At 46.3% G+C, this 22694-nt stretch overlaps 1 protein-coding gene across 4 annotated transcripts in view; it reads left to right on the forward strand.

The window, feature by feature from the left end:
- LOC106751209 (AF4/FMR2 family member 4-like) overlaps positions 1-19229 on the forward strand; it is a 262250-nt gene extending 243021 nt beyond the window's left edge. For all 4 annotated transcript variants that reach the window (XM_014632043.1, XM_014632044.1, XM_014632045.1 and 1 more), the window contains exons 8-18: positions 9677-9731; positions 10205-10257; positions 11662-12208; positions 12421-13208; positions 13365-14265; positions 15014-15147; positions 15805-15999; positions 16098-16175; positions 16293-16389; positions 16575-16893; positions 18088-19229. In XM_014632043.1, the coding sequence (XP_014487529.1) occupies positions 9677-9731; positions 10205-10257; positions 11662-12208; positions 12421-13208; positions 13365-14265; positions 15014-15147; positions 15805-15999; positions 16098-16175; positions 16293-16389; positions 16575-16893; positions 18088-18197 (3277 nt within the window). In that variant the 3' untranslated portion in view covers positions 18198-19229. The remainder of the gene's footprint in view (positions 1-9676; positions 9732-10204; positions 10258-11661; positions 12209-12420; positions 13209-13364; positions 14266-15013; positions 15148-15804; positions 16000-16097; positions 16176-16292; positions 16390-16574; positions 16894-18087) is intronic.
- The last annotated feature ends 3465 nt before the right edge of the window (positions 19230-22694 follow it).

Here is a 22694-nt window from a genome sequence, read left to right on the forward strand (position 1 = left end):
CCCCCTGCTTCTTCCATGAAGCAGGATAAAGGCGAAATTATTACTGATGCTCGTCCGTACGGCGCCTTCTACCACCGATGCACCGGTACAGACGTGTTCCAGGCTGTACAATCACAATCGCACGTGCGAGCATAACACACACGCACACGCCGGCGCACACACGGACGCCGGAGGTGGACGTGAGCGGCGACTATAACCAGCGACGACGAGAGTCGACCTCGGGAAAAAGAACGAGAGAGGTTAAAAGTGGGTTAGAGGAAGATGGAAAGAAAGGTAGAAAGAACGAGAGAGATTGAGAGAGAGGGAGGAGGGGAGGGGGATTGCAGACGGTGCATCTCACGCAGGACTGCACCCTGCGCTCCTCCGCAATCTCGCGCGAAACCTGGCGAAGATTGCGAAACGCGCTCGTTCGCGCGCATGGATGTCTCGTTCGCGCGTTTCTCGCAAATTTAGCCGCCGTGATGGCTGGCTAAAATTATCCGCTTCTTTCCTCGATCGCTTCTCACTCCGCGGCCGCGAGGTGAAGTAAGGTGGAAAAGCCGATTTCCTCATTCGATGATAATTAACACGACGGCGCCGTCGGCGGCGCGCCTGATTACCGTCATTCATTAGTTTGCTGAGGTATTCTACCACTCGAGGAGGAAGTGTGTTTGGTGACGATGATCGACTTCCATCCACCAATTCCACGGTGTTTCGAGACCGAAGGTCTCTAAAATGCGGTTTCGAAATTGATCCTCAGAACGAAGAGAAATGAAACGGAACAATTATAATAGAAAGTATGTCATGGTTATCGTACGGCATTCGATTTATCCTTCTCTTTTTATTCAATTTGTAAAATGCGCTTTTAATTAATACAGATTCGCGATAGAGCGCATCGTGTGAAATATGAATGTGAAGGGACGACCTTCGATTAACTTCCGAAAAATAGCTCCCCATGAAATCACGCGTCACTGAAATACCGACAGCCACAGACGAGGGTTTAAGCGAACTAATTAAAAAAGATGACATGCATAATCGTGCGGGATGTTTATCGAGCGGGACACAAATCCGTCGGAAATTCAGCGTGTCAGGTACAGGTGTTGCGCCCTGTATCGAGCCAGCCCTGCGTGTGCAGACACACGTACGGTACACGTGCACCTCTCTCGGTGCACGTGTGCGAGAGCGAGGTGCATCGGCGTACGCGCGGATGCAGATGGCGTATAACCAGAAGCGGTAAAGCGAAGCGAGGAGGGGTTAAAGCCGGGCACGAGTAGGGAACAAGAGAGAGAGAGAGAGAGAGAGAGAGAGAGACGCGACCGTAACTCGTTGGAAAAGGAGATCAACGACAGGGCGGGAGCACGAGAGAAAGACGAACGCGTCGCATCGTCGAGCGAGATGAGGACAGCGCGGCGGGTTAAAGGGGTTCGCGATAGAGACAAAGGCGGAATCCGCCTTTTAGAGGGAGGAGGGACGGAATGACGGGAGGAAAAGAGAGAAAGACAGAGAGAGAGGGAAAAGAAACGAGGGGTTGTTGGTAGCCGAATGAAGACGGAGAAGCGGCAAGGAGAGGCGGGAGAGAAGAGACAGGGAAAAAGGACGGAGGATGTAGGAGAGAGTCGTGAAAGAGGATCAACCAGGTGCAGGAGGGAGTATACTGTCGTGGTTGAAGAGAGACAGAGGAAGCCAACGGTGGTAGGAAAGGCTGTGTGCGTCTGTGTAGAAAGAGAGAGAGAGAGAGAGACCAGAGAAGGAGAAAGAAACGATGATACACACTGAGTGTTCCGCTACTACCGAGTAGCTTCTTGCTCATGGATTCTTTGATAAATCCATCTTGCCGATCTTGCTTCGACCGCGAAGGATCACGTGGAGCTCGTAGCGAATTTGAAGATACGCAGCAATCGGGAAAGAGAGACCAGGCTGCATTTCGATCAGAGTTACTTTTCGCGATAAATCTTTCTTGATACATTTTTTTTCTCTATTTTCTTTTTTAATGTCTATTAGACCAACACAGACACGCGCGTTATTTAGCTAATTACTATTATACGTAAAAATCCCAGTTAATGTACCTAAATAGGCCCCAGACTAAAATTCGTGTGTGTGTGTGTGTGTGTGTGTGTCTGTGATGACGAGAAATAATATCTCTGTTACTGTCAAAAGGCGTAACCTCCGCGATGACAGCCGTTTAGGATAACACGACGTGAAGCACGCCGCACAGTCAATCAGCATTCTGGAATAGCGACAACTGTGATTTCGACAGTTTCGAGTACCGATTTAATACGCCTTTTTTTCTTTTTTTTCATTTTTTTCTTTTTTTTTCAGAGGGAACGAAAAATAGAGAGATAAGAATCGTGAAGGCTCTTTATTCGCGAAAAGTTCTTCGCATATATTTTTTTCTTAATATTTACACAGAGAAAACATCGTGGTGAAAATTACCGCAAAAATGTTGTAATGCCGGACCGGAATTACAACTGAAATTATGATGTGCGTTTTAATCTTTAGTGATGTATGTCGTGTGCACACATCAAGATTACAACATACATAATAATTTCGATAATAATTCCAGTATGATCCGGGACATTATAAACTTTGCAGTAATTTTTACTGCAACGCTTTCTCCGTGTAGAGGAAATATTATATTGTTCGCCGTCGCGCGATTAAAATTGGCTTCCGGATCTCGCCGAGCAATTAATCCCGCCACGGGCGCCGCGCCAAAGCCGGATCTCGTCGGCAACATACATACATACATTATATATATATATATATATATATTCTGATAAGAGGCATCTTGTTTCTGCGACACCCCGTATACCTTGGAACTTCCGAAGTTATTCGCAACAAGCGGCTCGCTGCTAGCTGGCTGCTGCCTCGTGGAATTCTACGCTGCTCACCAGGCACTACCACCAGCGCACCGCGACTATCGGCACCATCACCACTACCACACTATCGCGTTACCGCACCGTTGCCTCCTCCGACTTGTCCTCCATCGCCACCTCCAGAGAGGTTCCAGCGAAACCTCCTCCCGCCGCCTCCAACCCGCCCGCAGCCGCCGTCCGCTTCCTCTCCGCTTCGCCGTCGTCCCTCTCTTTAATAGCAAGCAGAACTTACTAGCGCGCGAACTCCGAGTCTACATACATACATACATACATACATACATACATACATACAATACTTGTCGCTCGGTGTAGAAACGACCGTGGAATTAGGGTTGCGAGTTAACCAACACGGATATTGCCTTTCGTTACGTCGCCAGAAATAGTTGCGCGTTAGTTATGCCGATTAATCCATTAGCTTTACCAGCTACCGCCGCACTCGCTTCTGCGTGCTCTATCTACATTTATCTTAACCGTGATGCGATACAAGCAAGAGTATCGCGTCCTCGCTCGTACGGTCCATCGGTCGCCTCTCGATATCGCGCCTTCTCGCGGATGAGCGATATCCCCCTCCCCCCCTATTCCGTCGCGTCACGTCTCTCTCGCTCATTCCCGCGTCAATCCCGAGTCGAAATTTTAAATTCTGTATTCCAAGTCTTCAAACGGAGAAAACGGAAATAAATGCTCCTTTAATGCTGCAAAAAAGAATTTAGTCCACCGAAGCCTAAATTTTAGTTCTACATTAAATCTTCGATTTCGAAGGAAACGATAATAACTTCTCCACTCGCGGTACCAAAGGAGCACAATAGAAGAGCTTTGTACGCTCGATGTAGAACTAAATTGGACTTGAAGCGAGACTAAAACTTCGACTCGGGATTTCACGCGAGGCATTTTCGCCCGATATTTCTTTTCGGACGAGTCGTCGTACGTATGTATAAAATCGCGCTCGGAAGCCCGTCGATTGTAACGGAACGGTAAAAGCGCACGTGCCGCGAGTGGCAAACGTACGACAATGAGGTGCGCGGCGGATGATGAGAGATAATAGATAATAGACACACACACACACGCATCGCGCGCGCGGCGATTGTTCGCGCGATCTCGCATTGAATAGACGCCGTCGCCGCGTGGCAGAGGTCGGCGAGCGAGCGCGCGCCCCTCGATGAAGCAGCATCCCCCGTAAGATTATTACCACCTTTTCACGCATTTCTCCGCATTTAGACCGGAGCCCCGTTATTCGTGCGCTCGATCGGGGAAACACACGCGGGAAAGTTCAATTCATCAATTTCCATTCGATCGATCCCGCCGATTGCGTCCCCGCAATCGCCGAGGGATCCCCCCGGGCGGCAGGCGTGAACTCCTTCGCGCGCGACTGAGAATCCTGTCACCGGAACGCGCGATCCTTACGTTACCATACTTAAGAGGATTGCCTAACAACGGCAATCACGCCTCTCCTCCCTTCGCCGTCGGTTCTCGCCTCTTATCAGACGAGGAACACGCATTCACTCACTTGTTGCCTCTTTAAGGCGGCGAGTAACTCCGAGTGCCGAGTACTGATGTCTTTATGTTATTTTTCATTAAAATCCTAAATGCGCGGTTTAGAAGGGATCAAAAGTGGAAGTTAAAAACAGGACATTAATTTCACGGGAAACGTGTAAAAAGTGTCATCGGTTTAGTTGCGAATATCTTAGTACGGTCAGTCGTTTTCTAAGTGCGCCACTAATGAGGTCATATTTAAATTTATCTACACAGCGTAAGCTTCAACGAATTCTTGAGAGACTCGTTTTGCGCTACAACTACAAATGAACGAAATGATTAAATAACTAACTTTAATGACGTTGTCGGTCTCCTCGCCGTTCCTCGTACGTTCTCAGCTTCCTTCCCTCTTCCATCTCTCCTCCTCTTCCCGTCTCGGGAACATTTTCCGCTTATTTCTACCGCTGCCGCTCTCCTACGCGGACCGGATGCGCGCGTTCTTCTTCCCCGTTCGGCGTGTGTTCGCGCGCGCGCGCACGGCTGTTCTCCCGCCGACGGAGAGAGAGAGAGGGAGGAGGCGAGCGCAGCGGCGTGTGCAGCAACGCGAACGCGCTTACGACACGGCGGTTCCGTTGCATGCCGGAACGCGCGAGGTTAAAGGAACGCCTCGCGCGAACAGGTTCCCTTCCTTTTCCACGACGCCGAGTCCAGGGGAGTTAGTGAGTTGCATCAACAACACGAACGACACAGTCGGAAACTGACAATGGACCGTGTTCTCACCGCACAGCGTGTTTAACGCGCTGAATACGATGGCAGCGTGTCCGCAACGAACGGTACCGCGGGCGGAATCCAAGCGCCGGGATGAGAAAGTTATTTTTAAACGAGCGTTTCACGTCACGTGACTTATCGGGTCCCCCTAAGTAAGATTGTTATCCATAGTAATAAATTGGAGAAGGGGTTATTGATACGTGAGAAAAGAGGTACGAAAGTATACACGTGAATTTTGGTTTCTTCGCGCAGAAAAATACATACTGCATTCGAGTGAATGTTATTTGTTTCAAGTATTTCGTAAGTTCGTGTATTCGCAAGTACACGATAAATTCATTCGTAAGCATCGACTTGTTCGAAACAGATTTTGAAAACCTAGTAAGGTTTGGTATACTTCAATCGAGAATATTAAATTAGAACACTGAAGTGAAAACTTTTCGGTTAATTTTATTTATTCAATAATTAAATCAAATTTAACTTTTCATCGATTAAAGTTTGTAGTATTCTTGAGAGAGAGAGAACAAATTTTTCGCTCAACTAAATAACAATGAATTATTTAAAAATTCGTGATATGTATAGTTTAACGCTATTAACAATAAGGTATTTCTTGCTCGAGATAACCGTTATTTAAAAAAAAGAAAAATAAATTGAACAACCGTTTTTCATGTTTTTTTTTCTGCGTACTGGCGAAAAATCGAAAAAGTTGGAACGCGCAACTTTTACTTATATCGACCTAAATTGCTGGAGCATTTCTACTTTAATTCTCTCACCTCTCAGGAAAATTTCATTTTACATCGGCATTAGAAGTGGTTACAAGGAATCGAGTATTTCTGTCCTTATGGATGTAAGTCTTCATCAGTTCTCTACGGAGGATAATAATTGGACGAAGTAAATGGGTAACGATACCTCACGGGGAATTTTTCCCGAGTGCGCGCTTTTCATTACCCGCGAAGTGCTTTGATAAATCGCGCGCATTTACCATCAGTCCCCGTTCCGTTCGGGAGGGATGGGGGGGGGGGGAATGCGCGCTAATAAACAAAGCGCGCGCACGGCGTCGAACGTCGGCACGATTCTAAAATTGTGAACGTTCCCACGAAGCCAAGTAATTTGTACCGTTCGAGACGCCGATCGTTAAACTCTTTCGTGCGGCGATTTAGCAGGTTTCTTGCTGGCAGCTCTAACGGCCGGCTGGCAATCAGTCGAGCAAAGACTGCGACGACGTTTCGTGTACATTCGAATTAAACCGTCGCCATTATTAATTCGTGGATGTCATTGTCATTTCACGGTGAAGCAAGATATTACTTGACTTTCGTCGCATAAATTCGAGGACTCACGGAGCAAGCGGGAAAGTGCGGGACGAGAAAGAAGAGCGCGTGGAATGCCCGTATTTCGAGGGGAGCGTAAATTTCGAAAATTCCCGAATTCGGAATTTTTTAGCAAGTGAAAAAAAAATTACTGAAGGAAATCACGTAGAAACGCGGAAACGTGCAGACGCGCGGGGAATGTCTTCGAGTATTTCCAGAAACACGAAGACCACGGACTAAAGAGCCGCGCGCCGAACCGGACGACGGTAACGGCTGGCGAAACCAGCTGTCAAAGTGGTGCGACCCCCGTTTCTGTCAGCCCCACGAGGAAGCGAGCGAAACCGCGCTCGCGCGACCTCGTTCCGTTCGTTCAACCCCGAAATCGTTATCTCCACCGGGCCGAAATTTTTTCTCACGCCCGGCTCGCGTAGTGTTACGACTCGAATCGATCCGAGGTTGGCGGTAGATATCCGCGTTGTCAACGAGTCAGGTGCTAGATAAAGGCGAACGGGCGAAGGAGCAAGAGCTCAGAGGCAGAGCTCGCGCCTAAGCGACTCGCACACGCAAGGGTGTGTGTGTGTGTACATGTCGGTGTGGCAAAACCACAAGGCACCGCACAGAGCGCGGACGTAGGACAGTGCATTTAGGGTCGATGCCCTCCGTGCTCGTCGATGTTCGGTGCTCTACGTATTTTCTCCTTATCTCTTTCTTTCTCTCTTTCTCCCCACCGTGCGCTTTCCGCCGCCTATCCTCTCGCCCGCCTCGTCCCCCCTTCCCCCGGGCTCGCTCTATTCCTACGGCGAGATACTTGTTGGACGGTCCTTAGAGGCTCCGCGTGCCTCTCGCCCGATGATCGAGAGGGCGAAGGATCCCCGTGATTCGCTCTTGTTGTCCTGGGAAAAAAAAAGATGAGAAAGAGAGACGCGACCCCTCCCCTCCTTCCTCCCCCCTCTCTCTATCTGTTTCTCTCGAACCGAGATGCTCGGGCGGCACGCGCGATTATCCTCCTTATTAAATTAAACGCGGCTAATTCCAAGGGCAGACTGATAAACGGCGTATTTGCTTAATGACGTAGAAACAGGTAATTGCAATCGGCGTTCGAACAGTTTGTCCCAGGCGTCGTCGGCAGCGGAGTAGCAATCTCTGGGAATCTCGATCGCTTACGGAAGCGATTACGATTCGATCGTCTCCCAGCTTTTTTGCCGCGCGCCCGGCAGCCGGCTTTAATTGCGAGTGGAGGAAGAGCGCCGCGCGCCGTTATTATTTTCATTCCGCCCGTCACTTTTCGAAATCGTTCGGGGAGGACGAGTCGCGAAACGACGCCACGCGCGTCCCTCATTTCGCGATCCGAAGGAATGTCATTTTTGCCGTCCGCATGAAACGTGACCTTGCCCAGGAACCATACGCTGTTATTATCCATTTTATTAAATTAAACGAGAGAGAAAGAGAGAGAAGATAATGAACGACGTGACTTCGCAATTAATAGCCTAACTCTATAATGTGTTTAATATCACTCGTAAAAAGCGATAAATTGTCTCTCAAGTGTAATTTAATACAATACACGCGCGCGTGAGCGCGCACACGTACATATGTGCGCACATACATGCGCGTGTTTGAACGTGCGAGATATCGAGAAATAATATACACGCTGTACGTACGCTCGGCCGTTCAATTATCTCGATAATTTGGGGACACGAAAATCCAATGCGACAATTGTTTGCGGCACATTAATGCAAATATTTCCGCTTTTCATCACGGTGGCTAGACACCAATACGGATGCGCGCGTTATTTAGCTAATTACTATTATACAGAAAAAATTTCAGTTTACGTAACTAAATAAGCACCGGACTAAAATTTATTGGCGAAAAAAAAAAATGGTACCTCTGTTACTGTTTCTGCAATCGAGTTTTCGGTCTAGTATCTATTTTTTTCCCAAGCAATGGAATAGCGATAGTTGCAAAAGATTGTTAATAGATTTCGATATTCTGGGTGAAACTCCGCGTCTAAAGAGTTCATTCGGCTATATTACGTGCCCAGGTATGGCAGCGATTAACTTTTCCCATTTTCCCTTTTATTTAAAAACATCCCACTTTTCCTCACTTTTAAGAAGAAAACTCGCTTTTCTCACATTTTGCTTACTCTATTTGCTGAACTGTTAAGAAACTTGATCACGAGAACTCACGTTCAGTATCAGGCTTCTTTAAAGATGAAACGAAAGATTCAATGAAAATAGTAACAATAGTTCCGACGATACATTGTTCATAAAATGAAGAAGTGATTTTATTTTTAAGCTGTTTTTAGCAGATTTGCCAGAAAAATAATGACCGTTACGAACACCTGACTGTGTTTTCTTTCAATTGTGTAGTGGGATCGATTGTCTATGTTTGTCCACCAAGCCGAAACGAGAGTTCTTAACAAACGCCAACCCAAGAAAATAGGCAATGGTCGGCAGGAGCGCACCTGACTATGTTTTCTTTAAATTACGCAATGGAATCGTTTGTCCACGATTTATCGACATTTGTCCGTCCACAATTTTTGTTTGTCTACTAAGTCAGAATGAATTGCTTACAAATGAAACCAAGAAAACAGACAATGATCGTCAGGAGCACACCTGACTGTGTCTTCTTGAAATCGAAGATTATTGTATATCATTGAATATTATTTCCCGAACAATATTCTTAAAAATTAACTGACTAGCTTTCAACGGAAAATCCCGGTAATTTATTATCTTAGTTCGTTAAGTGCGTTTGAAAAGACACATTTTCTCCTTCAGACCGCCTATCAATGCGGAGAGAACGACAGTGGGCGACGATAAGACGCGAGAAATCCTAATAAACCGGGAGACAAGAGACGACGCGGTTGCGCCAAGTCGGGAACGGCACGTTCTAAGGATCGATGAACGATTGTTCCTTTAATACGCGGTGCTCCACAGGTTGCAGTAGCGTGTATTCTTCGCACACACTTCTCTCTCTCTCTCTCTCTTTCTCTATTTCTCTCTCTCGACCCCATCTCGATTCTAATCGAGTGTGCTTCGCTCTTGATATCGAATTATCCCGCCGCACGGTCGTTGAAAATCACGCGCTCGTAGTTGCTTCCAGCGAACTTTTTGCACCACTGGATGGTGCTACAACGAACGATTTCAAGAAGGATCGCGTTAAACACGCAGTTATGAATTCCACTTGAGCGTCCGCTTCGCTAAGGCACTCTCGGCGAATCACACGACTCGACTGCATCTCGTCTCAATCAAAGTAACATTCGCTTTCTTCTTCCTTTTGTTGCAGTGATCTCGAGAAGGATCTGAGCCTGTCTGAGGACAGCGAGGATGAGGCGGATAAGGTAATCCCTTTCTGAATTTTTTATCGCTATCGAAAGCTGTTATTACGCACTCGATTGTTAAGCTAGACAGAGTATAAATGTTATCGGGTGTATCATCGGGTATTATCGGGCGGCTGTGCAAAAGTCTGTTGTCTCTCGATTGTATGAAAGTAGCGGGGCAAAAACTTGCGGAAAGGAGAGACCGAAACTTTCGCACGCACTTGACAACTATAACAAGACGGCGAAGTCTTGAATTCGAAATTACCGTTCCGAGAGAGGTAAGAATCAAACGATAATTTGCACTCTCTCGTCTCTTCGAGAGTTCGTCCTCCGTTTTGTTTCTTGCTGACATACCGCAGAAACGCTTTCGTAAATCAATACGATCGAGCCGCGTCCGTGGAAAAACTGAGCGCTCACCGAGGCAAGAAAGATACCGTTCCACTTTGTTTCACGGCGAAATTACTGATAGCGGTCTCTCTCCTTCTTGTTCTCAGGAAATATCGACGAGAGCGGCGAGAGAAACCAGGAGTCCGGAGCTTTCGGTCAAGTAAGTGATTGATTTGCATTACCCGCGTCGTCACGCGAACCTATCCCCCTCCCCCTCTCTCTCTCTCTCTCTCTCTCTCTCTCTGTGCTATCTTCTTTATTTAGAATTAACATTAACGATTCTGATATCGAAACTCTCTAGATTTCTTGCTGTGAAATCTCCCCTCGAAAAATGGAGCCAAGTAAATTCGGATTGTAGTGACTTTTCACTCTTATCGAGCGAATTCTTCTACTCTGTGACTCGAAGTGAATATTTTCGCTCTGTGTTACGGAGTGAAGTTCCACTCGAAAATTGGAGCGACTACCGAATCCACTCCAGTTGGGGTGATTTTTCTTTCACTCCGCATCGTGGATATTTTCGTACCGAATCTAACCTGACGTAATCTAATAGCGTATGTTATAAGCAAGAAAGTGATCGTGCCTTGTTGTAACCGTCTTATAATTGTTGCGTCTCTTTGTTTAGTTCGCAATTTTAATTCACAATTTATTATACGGAACATATATTTGAATAAAAATACTTAGTAATAAAAATACTTAGTAAGCAAAAGTAATAAAAGAAACTGCCCCAACTCTCTTTTAAATATTATTAATAATATTTTACAAACTTTGCTAATTTACATAATAATATTATATTTCTATAATATAAGTAGGATGGAGAGGGGGGAGGTGATCTGTAGGTTTTCGGGACTGTAAACAGTACGAAATTTATTTATCGATCAAGGCGAAATGGAGTGATGCGAATTACAGCAGACTTAAGATCCCGAAGTTTTGAATTCAAATCGAGTTAATGGCACACACCAGCAAATTTTTCAAATATGATATAAATAGAATCAATTAAATATAATTGAGAAGATTTTGGGACAAAGATTTTGGGACAAAGATTTTGGGACATTAACGACACTTTAAGAACAGCGCAATAAAAAACGAATGCTTTACGTATTGAAGAATTAGAAGAAATGAGGATTCGCTCCAATCGAGTTAAACATTCCAACCGAAACATTCGCCCCACAGTTGGAGTGCAACATTTACTCTTGTGAAAAATGAGTTATCACTTCATTCCGAGTGACAATATTTTCATTATTGCCCGGAGTGAATTCTCACTCGTTTGGAGTGTAGTTTCACTCCAGGAAATTTAGAGAGTACAATGCGATTATCAACACTAACGATCACCCAAGCGATCAAGAGAATGAGATCAAGAGAAAGATCTAATCTCAAGGAATCTCTAAATCTCTTATTATTATTATTATTATTATTATTATTATTATTATTATTATTATTACAACTATTACTATTATTATTATTATTATTATTATTTGTTTGCAGATTACTTAAAATTCCATCCCGAATCCCGACGCCGGAATTGGCCTTTGCAGTGGCTTTTATCCTTTGATTTATGTTCTTATAGACTAGCAACGCCGGTGATGCTGGCGATGGCACCGGCGCCGCCGCCTGTGGCGCCCATGTCGCCGATGGGTATATCACCCATGCGTATGTCACCGCCACAGACGCTTAGTCCGCACCGGTACCTGTCGCCGCCGAAGCAGGTAACGGCGACGCCGATTCCGGAAGCAGTGCTGTCCTCCCCAGCGGCGGATCCTCCGCCGCCCAAATGCTCGCCACCGGCGACTCTGCCGAGCCACCATCAGAGGCCACCCAGTCCGCCCGGTCAGGCGCCACCGAGTTCCGGAAGCGCCAGCTCGAGCTCAGACTCTAGCGGGGACTCCGGCTCGGACAGTAGCGACGATTCCGAGGATGACGATGACAGGTCGGCGGCACAGCCTACCAAGGGGCCGTCGACGCCGCCGTCGGTGTCGCCCAAGTTGGATAATCTCGTGGAGGAACCTCCGCCCGCCATGGAGGAGTCGAAGCGCCGTTGGGACCTCAGTTCCTTCTTCAACAAGACTGCGGCGGTGCAGCATGGCGAGCAGAATCCTGAGACCAAACCTGTTCAGGTAAGGCTGCCACCCAGCTACTTAAGTCACCTTTCATCTCCTCTCATCGTAGACTCCGCTTTAAGCGGGATCCAGCGAGGTTGCGGCTCTGAGAGGTAGAGAACGCCGTGATCCCCTCGAGACGACGAAAGCGTCTCTGGAAGGTCACGGGGGGATATTGGGAGTCTCTTCCGAAAATTCGCCTTCAACCTCTCATCTTTCTTCCTTCGCAGGACAACGCGAGGCGAGAAGGCACTCCCGAGGCAGCGACGAAGGAGACCAGGCCGCACCGAGAACAGCCCCACGACTGGAAACTAGACGAGGCCTTAAAGAGAACTCACAACGCGACGATAATAAGTCTGCTGAGCGACAGCGACCACCAGTCCGATCAGGGCAAGAGTCAGCTGGCCGAAGGCAATCGCTCGCAGACGGAGAAAACGACGAAGGTCGCCGATAACAAGAAACGCGGCCGGCCCAGGAAGTCCATTAAGAGTCCGAAGCGCAACGAGCGCACGCCCGATGAGAACCTGAAGGGCGGCAAGTCGCGTAGCAGGACGAGAGTTGTCAACAACAATAACAGTAACAACAACAACAACAACTCGGTGAAGAAGAAGCAGCCCAAGTCGAAGGCGACGTTAGCCACCAGCGACGATAACAGCGACAGCGATTCGAGATCACAGGGTGTGTCCAGTGGCGGCTCCATCAGCGATCATCAGACAACCAACAACGTGCCGGCGGTCGTGGTGGCATCGAAGAGAAGCAGACTGAGCGTGTCGTCCAGCGACGAGGACAGCGCGTCCAACAGGAAAAACAATAGTGCCTCCGAGAACGAGTCGGCGCGATGGAGAGGGGTCGCCATCAAGAGGAACAACAAGCTGACGGATTCGCCGAAGAAGCAAGACAAGAGGAAGAGCTCGACTAAGGCCAAGCCGAGGAGACCAAGGTCACGGATGAACAACGGTGACTCGGATTCCGAGAGTGGGTCCGAGCTGTCGAGGAGTAACCGCATCCAGGTTGCTAGGTAAGTTTTTTCCCACTCATATTTTATGTCTCTCAACGCGATAGCCGTCGGATTTTCTTTCTTCACGCGAGATCGCGAATAAGATGAAGTAAAAGTCGCGGATATATAACATTATTAAATCATGCACGAAAAACATGAACGTATTATATACAATAGAGTGCCACCCAGGCCTCGAGCGCCTCTCACCAGGGCGACGTCGGTGGATAACTCAGACAGCGACAACGGCCATGCGCCCAAGCTGCAGGAGGAGGACGCCGGCAACGTGCAGGACAAGAAGAAGAGCGATACGCTGCGTAAACTCTTCTCGTCGTCGAAGGGCGGCGGTAAGGGCGGCGGTAAGGGTGGGAAGGGTGGCAAGGGCGGCGGTAAATGCGGTATCTACGTGGAGGAGTACACCAGCTCGATGAACACACCGACCGGCGGTGACAGCCCGTACAAGAGGCCGTCGTCGCGCACGTCGTCCGGCAGCGCCGCACACTCGTTCCCGCCGCTCACATACGGCGTGAACGGTGTGCCGCGCTTGATATGCAAAATCGATCTCAACAAGCTACCGCACAATTGCGTGTCGCAATTGTCGAGGGGGCAGGAGCTCAGGCAGCGCACTGAACTTCCCGATACCAGGCCGTCCTCGAGGCAGGCTTCCAATCTGGCGGCCCAGGCGAGGCCGCCCACACCGGAGGAGGGTGAGATCGTGGACGCGTCGCCGTCCCAGCAGGTCATCCATCACACCGACGGTCTGCTGGGCGACGGTGATGTCAGGACTCGTACTGTGATCACGGCCGAGCTAATGTCGTCGGACTCGAAGAGCGGCGGCAGCGCCATGCTCGGTGGTGCTGCTGGCGGCGGTGCTGCTGTCGGTGGTAGTGGTGCTAGTGGTGCCAGTATTGGTGGTAACGCGCTCAAGAGAAAACATAGTCCGAGTTGTGGTTCGATGGCGAGTTTAAGTACTGTGTGTTTGGACGCGAAAGCGAAGGGCTCGGTCGAGCGTGACAGGAAGAGGAGAAAAAGGGAACACCCGGAAAAGGACGGCCTGCCGTCTAGATCTTCGTCGAGTCAGGTATGGATTCCGGCGAGAGTGTGCGGCCGAAGTGCTTGCATTCCACGTTTCCCTGATGCGTCTCGTTGCTGAGCTTTTCGCTCATGTATCTCAGTTGGGATTTTTATCTTAACACTTAGACTGCCCGGCTAGTTGTTGTTTCGAGCGTAAAGCCCAAAATCGCGAAATCGTGTGTGCAGAATCGGAACGCAAAAGAAAAACCGTGTAATCAATGAAAAAAATAATGGTATTTCTTTTTATGCTACCATAAGTATTCTTAATATATAATAATAGGTGTGCATGATACACTGATATAGTAACAACCGATTAACTTAATATACCGATACAATAACACGGATTATCATACACGGACAATGATACATGGATTACTTTTCGAAATACCATGGGAAATATATTAAAAAGTTTGATCATTTTATATAATAGATGCCACTCAACAATGAAAATTCAATACACGTATATAATGCTTATATCGTTGAATAGGAAATTATAATCATGTTAACGTTACTGATAGTTGGTGTTTACTGGGATATAATGTTAATTTTTTAAAGTTTTTTGTTACATTAGTATACATTGTACAAATGATATTTTGTCTTCATTTAATATCTATAAATAGTTCATAAAATGATTCCGTTATTAAAACCAATGTGAATAACGTCCAAGTGTTAAATAATTTCATCGCTACTAATTACGACGGAAATAGTAGTAGTAAGTCAATTTTGCGAGGTCTGACGTGATTATTGCTTAACAGAGTGATATTCAGCCGACGAATCACGAAAGGGACGAGAAACTAAACACGGCCTTGCTACCACCACCGCCGCGACCGCAGCGCATCTACTATTCTTACTTCAACACGCATAATGATGTCTTGGAGGACCAGGAGAGGTAAGGCTTCTTTATATTTTAAAAGGATTTTCTAGTGTAGAACTTGTGAACTCTCGAACATTTATCTTTTCTTCTTGAAGAGTCAATTCTTCAAAACATACCTCTAAAATATCTATTCAAAATTAGAAGAATGGTGAAGTTATATTCTTTTCTGGTTTTAGATATACAAGATATAAACCTTTGGGTGTCTTCAGGCCGGGTTTTCTGAACAAGTAAAATTTCCATTTTTTATTATTGTTAAAAATAATTTTAATCACACTTGAAATATTGATTTATGTATCATATATTTTTTATTTGTCTAGAAAAAAGAATTTAAATGCTAGATAATTTGTATATTTTACAAGAAAAAAAAAATATTTCATAAAATCTACAAATTGTCACGCATTTAAATTCCTTTTTAAACAAACAAAAAAATATATGATGTATAAATCAATGTCTCAGATGTTTTAAAGTTGAATTATTTTTCACAATGTGAAGAAATTCTAAAAACACTGTACTTTTGGACGCTCTAGTCCAGAAAACCCCCAATTAGGACGTTTGGTATAGGGGCGCTTATTGTAGATTGGTTTTAACCTATATTCAAAAATTGGCAAATGTAGTCTGGGTTGCGAGTATTCTTGCTACCGTGATAGAATGCACCATTTATATCTCTTCTAGGGACCAGAACCAGTACCTGACCGAAGCTAAACGACTAAAGCACAGCGCCGACGAGGAGTGCGAGCTTACGGCCCAGGGCATGTTATACCTGGAGGCTGTTCTATACTTCCTGCTGACTGGCCACGCCATGGAGTCGGACCCTGTCACAGAAAGAGCGTCCTTCACCATGTACAAGGATACTCTTAGTCTCATTAAGTGAGTACATCTCCAATTAAGCGCACAGAGAGGTGGAGGAGGAGGAGGAGAGTGTAATTAAACTGATCTTCATCTGCGATTTTTCCTCCGTCCCGCAGATACATCTCGTCGAAATTCAAGAGCCAGCCGAACGACTCATCCGAGAACAGTATACACAACAAGTTGGCCATCCTGAGGTGAGTACGTACCCTCTTTCTCGAGGGTTCTCCGAATTTGCGCCGGTAACAACACCACCACCGGCGGCACTCGCGTTTCTCAACAGGAGTCACGGATCCTACTCGTTTCTTTTTCAGTCTCTGGTGCCAGTCCCTCATATACTTGAAGCTCTTCAAGATGCGCAAACAAGACCTGAAGGAGTACCAAAAGATAATCAACGAGTACCATCAAAAGGTGAGCGAACACGTTGCTAATTACACGGGGATTCGCGAACGACTACCGCGGCGAAGATCAAAGCGAGTCTTCATTGCACGCGCGCGCGCGCACGGTCACGATTATTTCCTTCGCGGTTTTTCGTGTATTCGTCCGCGTAGTCGACGAAAAATTGCTTACGTTGTGCTACTTTCTGCTTCTGCCAGGCGTCGCAATCGGCCCAGACGCCGCAGGCAATGCAGCAAGAGGGACAGGCGACCCCTTCCTTGTCGCCCACACCATCGCCTGCGGGTTCCGTAGGGTCCGTCGGCAGCCAGAGTTCTGGTTACAGTAGCGGTGAACTGGTGAACCGAGGTGCTGCGAACCAGAATCCCATCCCACCGGTCGTACCGCCAGTCCCATTTATCAGCGTGCCACTGGCCGTTCACAACGCGATGGCGAAGCAGAGTCACCAGTTCAGCTTCCTGATAAACTGTCACGACCTGTGGGACCAGGCAAATGCTATGGTTACAGATAATCATAGGGGTAAGCGTGTATGACTGTGTATGCGTATATGTAGAGATGTTGTGATACTACTGATACAATACTAGTATCGATATTTTTCTTTTAACACCGGGTACTTTTATTTCGATTCCTTTCGAGATCTTTTCATTTAACTTTTTACTCGGTCCATCTTCAAGGTGTCGTGCGATTTTGCTTCATGAAAATTAGTGCAACATGCAACTTACGTTTTAAATCTAGCGTGGGCTCGGGCTTTAAAACGTGAAGCTCGCGTGAGTGAATTATTTACTCGTGAGTGTCACAGGGCACTCGTACATCGTTCGCAATTAGCGGAATAATTAAACGTTAATGGTGCGGTTACACAGGTGGGAATGTTGTGATACTGTTGATATAATACTGTGTATCAATATTTCTCTTTTAATATCGGAAACTTTTCGTCGATATTTTCTTTTGAATATTCGTACCCACATCAGTTATTACTTTGTTTTAATGTTTTTTCTTTTGACATATTTTAATTTTTTATTCAGTCGATCTTCAAGACATCATGTATTTTTGCTTCATGAAGATTAGTGTAACATGCAACTTACGTTTTAAACTTTATCGTTATCTTTCCTCATGATTTTTGTTATATTAATTTTGTTTATTAATTTTATTGATTGCTGAAGTAAAAGAGGAAAACGTCCGAACATTTTTACAAGTGTATGAAGTCGATCAGGAGTGTCATTCTGTGCACATATTGTTCTATTTGTATGTATGCCACGATAATATTTAGCATGCGATTTCTCACTTCTGACATTATCAAACGAAAACAGTCAACAGCGAAAACACAGGAGCCTTAACACATCCTTTTCAAGGTTTCTAGATAATAAAACGTAGAAAGTCTAGCGCAGAAGATAGAAGTATCTTTATACCATAGTAAGATTAATACGCGTAAACGTATGAAACCCTTAAAAGTAGCTTACGAAGCAAATATTCTCCCGATCTTGATATTTCCTCTAATTTTAAGTTTCATCAAGTTTTAATACCAGGTTGGTATCGACATTTTTGTTCTGATACTAATATCACTAATGACATCGATACTCTTGATTAGGTATCCGTTTAAATTTTAATATCGATACTTCGTTGGTATCGCAACATCTTTATGTGCGGAGACACGTGAAAAAGCACGCGATGGATTCAGTTGAGAACATAGATCATCTCTCTCGCTGGTGCTTTCAGATTTCTTTATCGAGCTGGACGAGAAGCTGGGACCCCTAACGCTGAAGAGCTCGTTGCGCGATCTTGTGCGTTACGTTCAAGCCGGCATAAAGAAGTTACGAGCTCTCTGACCACAGTGGCACAGCCCCCGACCACCCACCCCGAACTACATTACCTCCCTTCCGCAGAACATGGTTACTTACCCGACCATGTTCACGTAGTTGCGCGACGTTACGACGACGATCATCATCCTCGGCAACGAACAATCGACCGACCGGACGAAGGATACGCGCGAGAAGGAGTTGACACGGTGATGTAGCGAAGTCACGGACTGTTTTCTCTGAGAGAAGCGTGGTCTCAGGGGTGCGACACGAATCGATTAATCGACGGGTCACCACAGACGAAGAAGCGGAGCAGGCGGCAGTAAATGAAGCAATTCGTAAAGTCTTTCTCTTAGGCGGGCGATTCGAATGACACGTCGGGGCATTTTTGAGATAAATTTAGCATCAAGTTATATTAGTCAATTGCGAAGCGCGTGCCTGAAGGGGCCGTGAGGAGGCGATGATGGGGAGGAAGGGAGGGAGCGGCTGGCGGAATTCGCTGATCTTATCCACGGTGCATAGAACGTACGAATGAACCTCGTGCACTTTGTTTAGAGCACGTGTTACTTACTCTCGAGGCAGCAAAGAACCGTCGGCATCCATCCGACCAACCGATCCCACACCACCTCCTCCACGAGGCGGAGCGAGATATCGAGGCAAATGCGAGCGATGCGCGAGGATGCGCGTTAGGTTATAGACACGAGCTATACCGATGATTTGTCTCTATTTTTATGAAATGTCCGCTTTTGTAAGTTAACCGCAGTAGATATCGACGCGAGGCGAAAAACGAAGTTGAGCGTGAAGAAGAAAGAGGGGGAGAAATAGGGTATGGGGAGGGAGGGAGGACCGAGAGGGAGCGTGAGGGTGAAGTGAAGGAATCACGAAGGGGTAGTAGAAGTGCCACTGACGCCCGTGTGTTCTCGCTTCACGGTGCGCCACAGCCGACGTTACCTGAAGCATGAGTCTCGTTTCGACGATTCGAGTGCGATGAATACGCAAAAAAATATACATATTTAATATATTATATATTATAGTTTATTATCTATATAAATATATACATAGTTATATAAATATATAAAGATAAGAATATATTTGATGATGATGAGATGAAGGGGGAGGGGGGGAGGGTAGTTCATCCCGCGCGCCGGCGCCGCGTTTCAGTAATACGGGGAACAGACGAAGTTGTATTCGCGAGCAAATACTACTGCGAGTAAGAAAGGAGGCTACGAGGAGGAGAAAGGGCGACAGAGGGGGACGGGCAGTTAGAGAAAGAGAGTGCGAAGAGTTATGCAGCGAGCAACAAGATCAACACACACAGAGATTGAGCGACGCACCGTAGTTGTTACATCTCTAAACGTTTGCGTGCGAAGGACACGGCTCTTTTTTTTCATTTTTTTTCTTTTTTCTTTTTTTTTTTTTTTTCCTTTGTAGATAGACCACCAGGGGAAGTAATTTTTAGAGACTAGAGTAATTAATATTGCAGCAAAGGAAAAGCAGTTACAGACGCAACCAAGTACATATTATTTACATTATCTAGAGTTAACCGGGGAAATAAGTAGAGGTTCTAGTGATGAGACGTAAGGAAAAAAAAATACATAAATAAAACACAGACATAGAGCATACATGTATACATAGGATGATTTAACGAAACGGAAGCGTGGGAAGAATGAAAAGTGAGAGAAACGCTGGAGACGAGAGAGTAAGGGAGAAAGAATGAGTGAGAGGGAGAGGGAGAGAGAGAGAGAGAGAGAGAGAGAGAGAGAGAGAGAGAGAAGAGCGTGTCGGGAGTTGGATGCGCAGACGTGAGATGATAGGAAGCGCGTAACGGATACAGCAAGTTGCTCATGTGTATATTTTTGTAAATAGGTATTTGTGAGTGCCGCCGTCTTGAGGGCGGTCCGCCGTACAGTTATACCTTACGGTGGACGGGCCCGCCCCAATTTTTGCTACCACAGATCTTATCGGGAATCAGGAAATGTCTGATAAGAGGTTACACGCGAAGGAAAGAGTGAGGGAGAGGGGAAACTGATAGAACGGATAGGGGAATGTAACAGAGACGGACACACAACGAGATGCGTCCGCTGATGGATATGGATTCGTTTCGGCTGTTTTCTCCGAAGAGACTGGGAATATTCTCTCTCCGCGCTTTGTTCCGTTGTCACGTGCACATATTTCGCGTTACCCTCGGCCGCCGCTTTTGATCTGTCCCCCGTTCTTAAGATCGCTTCTAGATGTTAACGACCGGTAAACGCGCGTCCGGGGATTCTGGACGAACCACGGCGGCTCCATCGTTCGACCTTTCGCAAGTCGGACTCACCTCGTCTTTCGAACGCGCATCACTTTTCCCACGTGCTCGGTCGGCGAAAACGGAAGTGGAATCACGGTGTCCAGTGGGCGGAAATGGGTGTGATCGGGTGCGATTTACTTTTCTCGATAGAAAACGTCGAATTTGTCGATCGGCGAAACTTTCTCGACCCCAGTCGAATCCGACGACGAGTCTCTTTGCTCGATGATGCGCGATGATTCTTGAAAATTTCACGCGCAAATCCAAGGGGGAGGGGGGTCCCCGGGATCCTCGTCGATCCAAGAGACCGATCGGAGAACGCGATTGCGCGATAGCTTCACATATCCGACTCGAGTTTGACTCTTTTGGCAAGGTGGACAAAGCGTCGTCCGATTAGGTCGGAGGACGATTCGAGGAACGATTTCTCCGAGAGCGTAGGACCAATTACCGTTCGTACAGCTGCTACGACAAATACACACATACACGCATCGTACTGTCCCGTTTGCTGACACCGTTCAATTGCAGGTTGAGCGAGCGAGAGAGAGAGAGAGAGAGAGAGAGAGAGAGAGAGAGAGAGATGAGAAAAGAGAAGAAAATGCAAGCGGGCGCAAGCGGATTGGCGGGATGACGACGGCCCATATAGTTACTAAGCGCGGTCCAATGGTTCACGGGATACAATTTTATATTTCGCGAGTGCTAAAGGATAAAAAGGGGGGGAGAGGGGAAGCGAGAGCGAGCGAGACAGAGAGGGTAAAGTAAAAAAAAAATTAAAAAATGAGAAAAAGAGAAGATATCTATTAAGGAGCTTCGATATTTTCGAGACACTATTTATAGCAGATACATATATCAGGCCCCTTTTCCCGCCAGGCCGCGCAGATCCGCGGTGATCGGAAAACGGAATTCGAAAACTCCAAATTACAAATTCACGAAGTTTATCGAGAAAAGGAGATACACAGCGTGCGTGGAGATATTCTGTTGCGATCGAGAGGAACGATGAGTGGATGAGGATCAACGATCGTTGTACATAGTTAGGATTTCTCCTTCCTTTTCCGTTGATATACTTTCGTTTTTGTTTTGTTCGTCGGTGATACGGCATAGAGCGTCTTCTTTCGAGCTAATCTATGTTCCTGTACAACCTCCAAAGATAAAAAAAAAAGAAGAAAGCGAGAAGGGTAATACTGCTGGTGGTGCGCGGGTCTTGATCAGGAAGCGCGCGCGTTCGCTCTTTCCGATTCATTTCTCGCATCTAGTTTTGTTTTCTTGTCTGTTGCTTCTTTTTTTTTACAAGAAAAAAAAACCCGTCGCAGGTGATTCGCAGCGCGAGAAGTTGACGTTCCCGCGCGACTCACCTCGCTATATAATATTAATCAGGTTATTACTGATGTCGTTACTGTTATTGTTATATCAGTGATGATATTATTCAAATAAGAAAATGATAGCGGTTACAATCGGTAGTAATAATATTAACGATAATAATAATAATAATAATAATAATAATAGTAATAATAATAAACTAAGAATATATAATAATACTTATATTAATAATAATAATAATAATAACAGTAACGATGTTGCTATTCGTATATTGGTGAGAGAATCCGCATATACAAGAGAGGATGCTTCCGCTCAGTATGCGGCTACAGTTTGTAACAATACTTATTGCGTTACGGATAGTAACTATATCGTTATTGTTTCCCTTACGATTTTTTTTTGCGAATGTATTTATGTGAGTGAGAGAATGCAAAAGAGAGAGAGAGAGAGAGAGAGAGAGAGAGAGAGAGAGAGAGAGANAAGCGACACGTGGAGGAGAAAAGCGACGAAACCGTTGGCGTACGTCAGGTGCCTCAGACACCGTGGCTCGTGCTGACGGGCGCAATGCGATTTCATAGCAAGAATAGACGACGAGAGAGGGAAACAGGCAAAGAACAGACGAAATAGATAACGCATACAAGATACAATACTTTCAAGCGAGAACCTCTCTTCTCGCGTACACCACCCATTTGAATCCGTGAATGTCGTCTTCGAACGAGATCGAACGGGCGCAGAAAACGCGTTTCTCCATCTCTCTTCCCTGTCGAGCATCGAGCCCGGCTCTCGGCTGTCGTACGTCACACGAATCATATGTTATTCCTACTATCGAACCATGCATGCGAGGTGCGAGTTTACAAGCGAGGGCGGCGAAAACACGGTTGCGTGACGGATATGTCGATACGTGCATCTCATATATAAGACCTCGGGGGGTG

This window comes from Dinoponera quadriceps, unplaced genomic scaffold, assembly GCF_001313825.1.
Source record: "Dinoponera quadriceps isolate SergipeBrazil2010 unplaced genomic scaffold, ASM131382v1 scaffold8544, whole genome shotgun sequence".
Taxonomy (NCBI): Eukaryota; Metazoa; Arthropoda; class Insecta; order Hymenoptera; family Formicidae; genus Dinoponera; species Dinoponera quadriceps.